This window comes from Caloenas nicobarica, chromosome 20 (genome assembly GCF_036013445.1).
Source record: "Caloenas nicobarica isolate bCalNic1 chromosome 20, bCalNic1.hap1, whole genome shotgun sequence".
Lineage (NCBI taxonomy): Eukaryota > Metazoa > Chordata > Aves > Columbiformes > Columbidae > Caloenas > Caloenas nicobarica.
This window is the reverse complement of record NC_088264.1, coordinates 4633977-4646538: the sequence shown is the minus strand read 5'-3', so window position 1 is coordinate 4646538 and position 12562 is coordinate 4633977. Positions and strand designations below refer to the sequence as shown.

The 12562-nt window shown below is 43.1% G+C and overlaps 1 protein-coding gene across 3 annotated transcripts in view; it reads right to left on the bottom strand.

Annotated features, from left to right (window-relative positions):
* Positions 1 to 12562, bottom strand: part of RASAL2 (RAS protein activator like 2) — a 180731-nt gene that overhangs the window by 85046 nt on the left and 83123 nt on the right. For all 3 annotated transcript variants that reach the window (XM_065648930.1, XM_065648931.1, XM_065648932.1), the window contains exon 3: positions 5168 to 5294. In XM_065648930.1, the coding sequence (XP_065505002.1) occupies positions 5168 to 5294 (127 nt within the window). The remainder of the gene's footprint in view (positions 1 to 5167; positions 5295 to 12562) is intronic.

Genomic DNA, 12562 nt, shown 5'->3' with positions numbered 1-12562 from the left:
AGCCATGAAAGCCTTGAAGGATGAAGTTTCTACAACCTTGCTGGGCAACCTGTTTCATAGTGCCACACTCCCCTCCTGGTGCCAAACGTTCTCTTAATCTCTCAATCTGAATCTCCCAAAGTGCAATTTGTGGCCATTCCCCCTTGTTTTATCACCTACCACTACTGAGAAGGCGTTGGCTCCGTCCCCACTAACTCTCTTCAAGCAGCCACAGACTATCAGGTGAAGCCCTCAGCTTGTTTTTTTGCCAGCCTAAGCAAGCCCAGATCCCTCAGCCTCTTTTCATGGCTTACATACTCCTGAAGAAAATGACCCTGGCAGATCTCTGCTGGGCCGTCTCCAGTTGGTTCTCTGATGAAGTGAAGATTCCCCAGCCCAAGAGTTTGGAAGATGAGCTAGAGAGCTACGCAAGGGTGCACAGACACTGAGACACAGTAGGTACTGAATACGCAGTGCTGTCTCTGTAGAAGCTCCTAAAAGCTGTAAGGCTTGCTTACCCAGATTGTCCTCAGTATTGGTGGCTATTTCTCTCCAGCCAAGAAACCGGAGTATATTTTCAGGTAGAGGGAAAACAAACACACAAACAAGCAAACAAACCACCACGCAACAAAAAAACCTGCTTTAATTGTGTGGCTCCAGACACTTTTGTAAGCAGTAAATGTAGTTTAAGGAGTCCCTGCCTCCCCTCCTCTCACCTTTGGCTGCTTGTTCACATTGCAGAACCATTCCAGCAGAGCTCCTCATCTATATGCCATGCTAATATTGTTTAGAACAATTAGGTCAGTGACGACAACAACCAGGAAGCACGTGAGCTTTTAGTGTGGGCAGAGGGTATAAACCGTGTTTTCCCATGGATCAGTCCAAGCAACTAGATACAAAACAAAATTTCTCAATGCTGGTGACTCAAGGTGAGGACAAAACAAAAATCTGCAAGGAGCATCTTCACCTCTGGCCTGCATTCAGCAATCTTTTCTCAAGAGCCTTCATATTCCAAAGTCATAGATGTGAATGAGAAAAAACACGGTTAACTTGTTTCAACAAGTGAAACAGTATTAATTTTCTTCTCAGATGACTTTGTCTCCAAATATAAAAAGAAAACCCATTTGCATCAACATGAGCCTTCCTAAGCATCAGAGAATCTCAAAAAGCTCTTATCACTGATGATGCTCTTTCCTAATAATTTAGAAATAAATTTAAAAAAAAAAACCCAACACAACACTACAAAAAAACCCACACACAACCCAAACCATTTCCTCACTTTCAATCCCCTCCTGATATTTTCACATATGCAGTAAAAAAAAAAGTCATCTATTAATGCCACAAAGATGCACCCAGATGCCAGAATCAAAACTTTTGCTACATGTTCTCCTTAACAACTCTCAATTAGTGTGAGCAGGTGGTGAGGAGGAAGCAGAGTAAGAGAGAAGAGGATTGTTTTGGGAAAGGAAGCAATAACTGTTACTAGTCTATCAAAGAGTATGAATGGTGGAAATCTGAATCATGCTTTTACTGTATGAATGGATAATTCCAACACGCTATTATAAACAATGATCCTGTACAAAGGATGTAATCTCCCTATCAGGAAAAAATACACCTGTTATAAAAAGAGTGGCATCTGAAGCAGAAATGGAGGCAAGTACCAGCTTGAGTTTTCTGCATCTGACCTCTTCCTATAACATTTAGGTGCTCGTCTCCAGGGCCGACATCACACTTCATAACAGAAGCAGCCCATTGAAAGAACACTTGAAAGAAGGAAAGAGACTATCAAGCTGGAGTTGGGGAGAAATTACAGCTACATTTTTAGCTTCCCTGAATGGAAGCACCTCTGAGTAAGTGCTGCCAAGATGAAACCCTAGCAAGTAAATGACATATTTAGAGTGTGCCTATTCACTCCCAGAGAGGTATTACTACAATGATACATACCAAGGAAGTTTCATGGTGTATATTTAATGGATGGCTTGCTGACGCAACTCTGCGTACAGTTCACCTTCAGATCGGAATTAAGAATTTCAACATTCAAAACAACCTCTCCAGCATCTGCAAGCAGAGGGTGAGCTCCTAAACTAGCAGAAGATGGTGAGTGTCCTCTGAAGTTGTTTTGTTTTTTTTTTTTAATGATCTTATTAGTTTTCCCTGTTTAAACAAGTCACTTTCTATCTCGTGTTTTATCTTGGTGTCCACCCCTCCGGCTCTCATGCGAGGGCGACCACGGTGGTTTCTGCCTGCACAGAAGGGATGGCTCAGCTGCTCTTCCAGCAGCTGCTGAACCAGCGCAAATTACAGCTTACTGTACTGAAGTATGTGGAAATTGGTGTCTATCTTAGTACACGGGACTGTAAACCACGGTGGTTCAGCAGCTGCCTCACAAACAGCTGAGCCAACCCTGCAGCAAGGGTAAAAATGAAAGAGACGGCAAGAATGACTGTATCAGCCTTTGGGTAAAGCACACTTGACTTAATGGTGACCTTTGGTGAATTACACATCTCTTGCTTCAACTTCTCAGCTGTAACGTGGGTAGTTTCTCTCCCACACACTTCCTAGGAATGGTGCTACAAGGATGTGTGCACAATGCTATAAAGAATACCACCAAAAATTGCAGAGTGGGTGCTACTGCTGATTATGCAGAGCCCATGAAGAACGCGCACCGTTCTAGTTGCTCCATTAACAAAAAGATTGACCTCCTACGATACTCTAGACGTTTCATACAAATCACAAGAGAGGTATGGCAATCTCAGGGGAAAAAAGCAAATGCCATTGCTACTCCTTAACCCCTGCACTAGAGCCAGCCCTCAGGAGCTCATCTGCAAGTTGTTATTTCAGATATCATCATAAAATGCAACGCTTGCTGTTGCCATATAATGCACGTTTCCCTAGGACAAGCTGGATATTCCTATCAGCTCTGCATAGCAGTTTCTCTACTAGATATTTTAGCTGCCTCTGCTGCACTTTTTGGGTTTCGTGTCCATTCCAAAGTTATTTTAGTCCAGTTGTTATCTGTACCGCTGGTGATACATTCTGGCTGCCGCCATCTGTCTCTTTCTTTTATAAAGACGTTCAATGGTTTCCTTCCCTGGTTTGTCCCCTTGGCTCAACATTTTGACACAAAGCTATTCCCACTGCTTGCTCTCCACCCACTTTTTTCCATTAGCAGGAATTGTGCAATCATGATAAAAGACAATTCTAACCAGGATGTGAAAACAAGCACCTAGCGTGCTGCAACCAGAGGGTTATATATAACCTTCCCTCATACTCACAGTACGGGCATTGCTCAATTTTTCTCCAACTCAAGCCCTTCTTCCCCTCCCACTGCACACCCGCCTCCTTTAGCTACACACTTTGCAACGTGTATATTCAATCCAGTCACAGCTCTCATATGGAGAAGAGCACATGGATATGACTTTGTCTTGTACTTTTAATATATTCTTGTCAGGCATACATGAAATAGTCTGCTACAAGATGCCACACGCATCTAAAAATGTAGCAAAACAAACAGTGAGGCATACACCCAAACAGCACAGCCATCTATTCTGTATGACAACTCAAGAAAAATGAAGAAGGCTACAAGGTTATGCTTAAAAATGTAACACCGGGATTTCCAGCTATTAGGATGCTCAGTGAAGTCTAGAAATTCTTCTACACCTTTTTTTTGCACATGGCATAGAAAGGGCATTTCAATCCTAGATTCTAAAGGTCTTTCTAGCTTGCAAAGCTGCAAATAATATGCATTGCCTAGCGCAGACGGGCTGCAATATGATTCTTCATTCATCTCACTAGCCATGCACCTGGAGTAAGAACTTTGCCTATAACACCGCATAAACATGTTTAATACTCGTTTTAGTTCTGGACAAGAATGAATATTTGTATGACGAAACAAGATGATCATTTAGAGCTGCATTTGAAATGCCACAAACAAATCTAATAGAGGTTCTCTTTGTCACTCATCTCTAAGTATTTCGCAGTTTTTCCCTCCTAAATCCCCAACTTGCCATGTTTCCTTTCAGACTTCTAATCTGGGAATCAAACAAATCCAAAAATAAATCCTATCTACCTTCCTCATATAAGGAAGAGCTAAATAGTGCTATTGGCAAGTACAAATAAATAAGTACTACAGTTGCAATGTGTTAATTAACTATACAGAAGAGTGAGATTTTAATGACTTGTGTGCAATATACAGAAAAAAATTCTTTGGCATAAAAAAACAGCTGAACCTGTGAAATGAAAAATACCTACCAGCTCTTCACCTTTAGTAGTGATGTTATCAAGGCTGCTTTACCGTTTAGAGATGCCTGTTACTTTTTTCCTCATAGCTCGCTCCCAGGATTGATATTTTTTTACAGCTGAACTAGGGAAGAATTGCTCCTAGATCCTACCAGCCTATCCTGAGGAAAGCTTTTTGCATAGGCTGGGAATAGAAAGAAGAGCTCGCCTGTGTGTGGTTGCTGCCTCCCTTCACTCTTCCTTTCTTCTGGGAAGGAGTTGGAGTGATACTCTTATGCAGCCACAGGTGGGGGGGAATAAAGAGGAGAAATCGGGCCATATCTGGACTTGGGAAACTACTGGAACAGAGCTTTTGTCTACAATTTTTAATACTTGCCCTTTCTTTTCCTTTCCCTAGATTTCAACATGCATAGCAATAGGCAACAGCAGCAGGCAGTTGGCTGATTCTTCTAGGAACTGCAGCCTGAACAGAAATGAGGTAAATTATAGAAAAACCTCTTATCCAGTACTTGTTACGAAAATATGAAGCAAAGGCAATTCCAGAGAGACTTGGAGTGAGGTAAAACATAACTACGTAGCAGTTCTAAAAACGAATGGCAACCACTTCCAGCTACCTGCAAAAGCTGCATTCCTACCAACCAGCATTCAGCAGCTCTCAGTTGTAAATCCCAGGGCTGTCTAGCAATCTTACAAACACAGCTACAAACCTCTGCCTGTGCAGCGAAAGCCCAGCTTCTCTGGTACCCCATAGTAACCTCACTGACGTTTGTAAGTCATTTTGCATTTACAAACAACACCAAAGTTGCTCGACCTCCAGAACCACCTAGCTGCGACGTTACCCACCTCAGCAGGCTCGCTTGCAAGGATGCTGCCCGGGACTCGGTGACATCCGACACAGCGTGCAGCTAGAAATTAAACTCAATTTGTTGCGGCCAAGGTTTCCACTTACCAAGTTTGGCGGCCCCCTCTGCTGGGTACTCGGGGAACTGGCCCTCGGAGGGGACGCTCACCGTCCGGCGCAGGCAGCGCCCTTTGGTAGCATCCACCTGCGGTTCCTGGACCGCATCGATAGGGACCTGCGTGAAGAAGATGCCGACAGCTGTTAATGTGCCATCTTGATAAGAACTCAATTTTCCACTCAGCTGGTACTAACTTTCAGATGCAGTTCGGCATGCCCGGCCTTACCGCGGAATTCCTGAGGCTCACCGGGAAAGCGCGGCAGCGGTGAGGAGGGTTAGTGCAGACGCAGCCTGGAGCAGCGCTGCTGCAACCTGCGCCACACAGATATCACAGAATCATAGAATTGTTTTGGTTGGAAAAGACCTTTAAGATCGAGTCCAACCGTTAACCTCACACTGCCAAGTCCACCTCTAAACCATGTCCCCAAGAACCTCATCTAGGTGTCTTTTAAACCCCTCCAGGGATGGTGACTCAACCACTTCCCTGGGCAGCCTGTTCCAATGCCCGACAACCCTTTCCATGGAGAAATTTTTCCTAATATCCAATCTAAACCTCCCCTGGCTTTGGCCCATCTGATTTTCTCCCTGCATAACTTCACTACATGCTTGTAGTCCTCCTGAGTTGCCTGCATCTTCTTCCAAAAGTCACAAGCTCTCCTTTTATTCCCAAGTTCCAGCCGAAGCTCTCTGTTGAGTCAAGTCACAACACAGCCATCCCATCTGACTAACAAGGCAGTCCTGCCTTTCCAAACTGGTTCTCCAGTGCCAGACCCATTGCCACCCAGCCTTGCCCGCTTCCACGCTGGGAAAGTCAGGCAGAAGCTGTTGGTCAGATGGCTACATGTGAAACTTTGAGATTACAAAAGTATTTCTGCAGTCTCAGCACATATTCAGCAGTCAACTACAGCACGTCAGAGAAAAATGGACATTCTGCTGGTCATATCGGGCACATGGAGAAAGGAGATATCTTCTGTGATTAAGGCAAACTCATCCTAAAAGTAGGACCTCAGAAGGCTCCGAGAAAGGCTTGGGCTCCTCACTATTTCCTAGTAATAAAATCCTGTAGGCTAATTCTCTTTAGAAGTACTGAATGTATCAAGATCTTGTTTCTCTTCTGAAATTTTGCAGAACTTGCCCCCTCAGGGTTTGCTCCCCCACCCAGTCTTGCCTTTAAACACCTGCTGGGAGAAGTAGGTTTTGTCAGAGGGGTGCTTATGCTGGGAAGAAGGTGGTAAATGATGCCACCTGCCACTGCAGCTGCGGTGCCTTTAGACAACAGCCAAGAGCTCTAAAAGAACCTAAGCAATACAGTCTCTTTGTCCAACAGCATGTATGTCTCGGAACAAGAAATAAGCCTGACAGAATCCTAATCCAGTCCCCAAAAATGTACAAAGGGATTTGGAGGATAAGGAAGAGAAGCCAACTACTTGATGAATTTATACAGACAGTTTTGTGCCTCCTGATTTTGTTTACGTGGTCAGCATGGGTTAATTCAAGTACCAGTTACTTTGCATATAGAAAGTGTTCTTCACTCTACCCTTCTGAAGAACATACACATTTCTCTGAAGAGGTTCAAAAGACGAAAGGCACCAAAGATCCTTCAAGCTGGTGAATGGCTGGTCACCAAAGATGGAGACCGCATTGGAAGAACACATCTCTGGAATGGAGCTACACAGGTTCTTGGCCCGTGGTAACTATTGCTGTCTCAATGGAGTCACTGCAAAAAGGTCGGCTCCTGGGGTCCGTGCTGCCTAAGACAGTATTCCCGAGTCCTGTGCGCTCCAAAAAACCAGCACACAGCGGGGCCAGAGGTGGGATGTGATGGTTGATTAACAAGTCCACCAGATAGTGCTTCCATGTCTCAACGAGAGGACACCCCAATCCGGGAACTGGGAATTCCCTGAGCCTGCTGACTGGTCCGAGAAAGCCATGCCCTGCCTGATAATCATGGTTACAACCATGGTTTTGCAAGTCTTCGCATTCTCAGGTATTAAGTTTAGCTCAGTATCGATGAAATACTGGGTTTGCTGTTGTTTCGACCTGGCTAATTCTACTACTGACTTACTGCATTTCTTGTTGTAACAACCTGGATAATCATACTCTTGGTCTGTATTTGATACTGCAGTGTTATTTAGAGATAAATTGTTTATCCCTAAAGCTGTTGGTCTGGTGTCCGTTACCACATCTGGAATCCGTAACTCAGTGGTGCCGCCTTAAGCCCTTATATTCAACAGCTGGAAGAAACCCCAGGGATGAGGGAGAGATGCAGCATCCAGGGGCTGGAGGCAGGTACGAGCCTTCTGTGCCCAAAACATCTCAGCACATTTTGATGAAGACTTTGGCTTTGACAGTACAAGAGCGATAAATGCAATATGGCAATTTATTTTCATATAGCTACATAAAAGACAGCTTGCACCTAAAGGAACAGAAGCCCCTGCGATATTTCCTGTGCTGAAGATATTTCATATCTTCAATCATCTCTGAAAACTGAGTATTAATAGCAAACAAAAAGATATTATTCTTTTGCACTGAAGGTTGTAAAAGATGCACAAGATACTGTACTATTTTAGAAACAGGCTGTGCTACAATGGCTCTCACAAACTAGTTCTGGCATTTCCTGACTTTTAAGCACTTAGTATTCTCCTAGGGTCATTTTTTAATGCTATTTATTACTACTCTAGTCTATTTGTCTCCTTCAAACAGTGCTCGTTTTTCAAAACAAGTTTCCCAAATCCCTAGTGGTTATTCTGTTAAGGCTGCTTTCTTTGCTGGTGGATTTTTTACAGCAGCTCCTTTGCTGAATGATCTCCATGCGAAAGCACATTAGGAAGTTAAGCAGAGACTAATTCTGTTAGTTTATGCAACGTTCATTCAATCAAAATCACATATTAGATTTCCAGTTTCCATCTGGAGGCTCCATTTATTCTTTTCTAAACACTCTTCTGCTCCACCACCTCTTCTGCCTCTCCCGCTTTCCTTCAGAGCATCTTTGGTGGGATGCTGCAAGACACATCTCCAGAATAACTATTACCACACGCCTGCTTCTGCACACCTTAAAAACTATCAAGCTACCACCCTATGACCCTCATTCTCAATGAAGTTGTTGCACTTACACCCAACTGCTATATTTAAAACCCTTCACCGTAGATTTCTCCACTATCGGATTTTTGTTTAACTAAGAAATTAATATAGTCCTTTTTTTTTTTTCCCCCAAGTATAGCTCTTCAGTATTTGTGGGATGACAGAAACATTCTTTTAGTCCACTGCCACTAAACACAGCACGACTACCAGCCCGATAACAGGGTGTAGAAGGGCAGCGAGGATAGCCAAGAGGTGAGCAGGAGAATGGTGATTGAGGCCTCGCTGTCCTTTGTGTCCTTGGGAACAACAAACCGGCCGCAGCACACCGGAGTCCGTGTCAAAACCAAATCTACTTCTGCATTCCAGAGATAGGATTTATCTTCAAAGAGGAACTGAGCCATTAACAGGAAGACTGTCTGAGAGCTCAGGTCCTAATTCTGGGTCACTTTGCCTTTGTACTTAACATTTGCCCAGACTGGGAAAACACAGTTAAGCTGCACACTAAAAAAAAAAGAAAAACAAAACCCAAAAGCTTCGTAGGTGTAGCTACGTTCATCTAGTTCAGTGCAGTCAGCACCAGCAAAAATTACTTTTGTTAGTGTATTTATAGCGGCTTCAGAAAAACCTGATACTGTTTATTTCATTCAATGGCTCTATAAACTGTGTAAGGAATAATATTTCAATGCTACATAGCTTGATCTATACCAGAAAATATACGAACATCCCACAGTTTCATGGACACAATTAAAGTAGCAAAGTAGCTAAAAAAGACCCCTCCTTAAGTCTGACTTAAAAGTGTTGGGTTATTTTAAGTAACAGCCCTCCAAAACCACAGTCTCAGTCTATATTGACAAAAAAAGAACTAACTCCAAGACAGCAGGACCAGCATTTATTGCTTAGCATAAGATCAACCTGCTGTTAAAAACACAGCTTCACGAGCATGCAAGATGAGCTTGGTCATCAGCTCTGTGCCTCTCGGGGCTGGACACGTTTGTAACAGGTATATAAATAAACTGCTCAGCGGCAGGTCAGACGGATTCACAGATGGGGTGGCAGCGAAACACAAGCAAGTGCACAACTAAACACCACGTAAACACCAAGCCAGACATCCACAATCTTCCTGACCCCCTCTCCAGCCCCTGCCACTCCAGCAAGGATCCAAGGAAATGACAAAAGTCTTGCAGAATCAGGACTCTAATGGCAATTTAGGTTTTCAGCTCTTTTGTTTCCCCCTCCAGCTTTGCCACACTGAGACTTCACCAACCTGAGAATCATCCATCCCTGTGCTGACAGAATGAAGATGCCGGTTCAGGCTTAACTCTGGGACAAGAAGGTGTGTACGGACAGTCCAAATGCTGATAATTTTGGCAATCTTGACGATTTTGATCACAGGCCACATTTCACTGGCGATTTTCACAATTTAACAAGGACAGGTTCAGCGTTTGGACTCTAAACTCTCCGACAGCATCACAGCTGACCTGCCACTGACCATGCTTTGAAGTGTAAAATGCTTGTATTTGGGAATTCTAGCAGTTTGATGATGAAAAGATTTCAGAAGAAACAGGAATAAGAGCTTTACAAGTATTTAATGACTCTCAAAGGCAAACCGAGCTAAGCTCTTTTAAAAACAAAGAAGTAGGAAAAAATATTTCTTCATTGCAGACAGATTTTTCAAGTTTAGAAAGACTGATTCAAGACAAAACCTTGGGAACTTGCAATCTCTTCTGAACTAATCGTCAGGAAGTCTGGAATCATGTCAACAAAACCGTTAAATAATTCATTTTAACTTTTACTTCCCTTGAGAGAGTTAGAAGCTGGCTAAAATTTTGACATAAAAATCCACTTTTAAAACGTTGCCAACAAACATTTCTTTGGGCTTTTGCAAAATGAATAATTAAATCCGGTGGGGAATAGAAGCAAATCTTTTCTTATGACTGGGTTCAGCTTTGATAAATTCCTATTTACAAGTAAGACATATTTTCTGTAAGATATCAACATGACAAGTCTTTTGAGAACAGCAGCGGGCATTTCTGAAGAACCTCGCCTGGGCCCCCGTATGCATCAGTGTCTGCTCCTCCTGGTTTGGTTTTTTGGTTGGTTGGTTGGGGTTTTTTTTGGGATCACCGCTGTTGATCCACTACTGGTGTCAGTCACAGGAGATGGAAGAGCAGGAAAATCCATCAGAGCTGTCCTGCTGCCGGCCCCTGTCAGCAGCAACAAGTAGATCTTGTCACAGTGCATGTCTTTAGGTCTTTACTATCCTTCGCACTTGATTAAAAACGCCTCTAAATCTGAGAAGAAAGATGAGTTTTGGGGCGTGGCGGGGGGGAAAGGAAGAGTCTAACACAGTGAAAAGTCATCTCCATTTCCAGCTGAACACAACGTTAAAAGATTCTGCAGGACAGCAGCCAAATTACGGACAAAGACTGACTGGAGAGCAGCCCCAAACCAGATGCGGCCATTTGTCACAGCCCTCATGAAAGTGCTGTGCAATGGATTATCTGTCTGAAACCACTCTTCACAAACACTAAGTCATTCCCTTTCCCTGCTTGAACAGCGCTGATTTTGCAGACACTTTTACTGTGTCCTCACAGGTCTTATCCTATGGAACGGGTTTCATAAATGATGAATGTATCTACACCTTCCTGACAGTGAGAAATTCCTCCTCATAGAAAAAAAACCTGATTTTTAAGTTAATCACTCAGACCTGTTCTCCTTGTCTTGGAAGATGCTGCTACATATTACCACACCTTGATACATTGTAGCAATTGCACATCTCCTGTCACTCATGACTCCTTATTTGCTAAGTCATCTCTCATGTCCCTACAGGGATTAATTTTCTTTCTACTTACTTTTCGGGCATCCATCTCCTCCCTTCATTAATAATCTTCATTCTTCAGCCTCACCTATTTTCATTTTATAAAGTTGACATGGTGTCAAGTAATTAATATTTTTCTACACTGCAGAAAGTGATATCATCAGACTATTTTTGTCTAAGTAATTACAGATATTTTTGGTTCAAGTTGTACCTTGAAACTTCTCTGATTTCCAACCTACTCTCATGCCTGCGCAGTGCAAAATCTCTCTTGCACATACTCTACCCAAACTGCCTTGACTGGTGGGATGCTATAAGAAAAAACTTTTCTTATTACTTTATTTATTTCTGTACCCGGTTTTAAAAATCTGTGCAGTTCATAATGCTGTATTTTAACAGCAGTAACTGAAAGAAACCAAACTTAGTATTATACCTGAAACAATTAAGACGTCTTTCATTTACCTGTTTGCATTTTGTATACGTTTTCCTACTTTTTGGCTTCGACATACATACCTGCATGATGATTCTACAAAGTACTATAAACATCAAACGTTTCTGTTCCCTTTCAATTTCACATGGGCTAAGCTTCTTGGATTTTTACTCCACGAAGCAACAAAGCAGATGCACAGAAAATAAAATGAGATGCTTCAGACTCCCAGCTTTCAGATCACGCCGGCCTGGCGATGATGCAAGCGCTCGCTTTCGGCTGCAAGGGCGCTGCGCTGGTAACATCTCTTCCTTCTTCCCCCGCAGCCACCCCCTCACTGATGGGTATCATCTGTCCCTCGCGTTGTTCCTAAGACGCTCTTCAGTCCAAAAAAATTCTGACCCACCCGCTCTATCAGCAGTTTCCACACTCAGAGCAGGAACCTCATCCATCTTCGGCTTCTTGTTGCCTAACTCACCTCATTTCAGGTTAACAAAAAACCTTCTCCAGCATCCCCTTTCCAATAACTTTAAACATAATCTTGCGTTTTCTTCTTTAAGTAACCGCCCTCTTCCTCATTCTCCTGATCTTCTGCTTCGGCTCCCTGTACCTGTGGTCCCACCCATGGGCTTTTTTCGATTCCCCTCCTACATACTTTTCAATCATTACGCTCTTCCCCAGCATCTCTCCCCATCGCTGCCTTAGGCCTTTGTTCACTCTTCCTCCTAGATCACATTTCATAAAGCCTCTTTCAACTCCGAATGACTTGCCAAGTGAAATTTAACCGAGTCACCTCCCCTTCTCTTTTCATGAAAGCTACAAGGAATATTTCTATTTTGGAGAAAATCAGAAGAAACTGCAAGTCCAGATTGTCAGCTCTGTGCCTCCTTCTCTAATCTAGCAGTTCTACTCTTATGTGTTTTTGTGTTTCTATAAGGGACTGTATGTACCCTGCCATGTGTACAGACTCAGGAGCTAAATTAAAACAACCTTTTATTTTCCTACAGGGTACTCATGACTCTGCAAGGAGTTCTCTTTTTCCATTCACTTACAGTAGTCCTA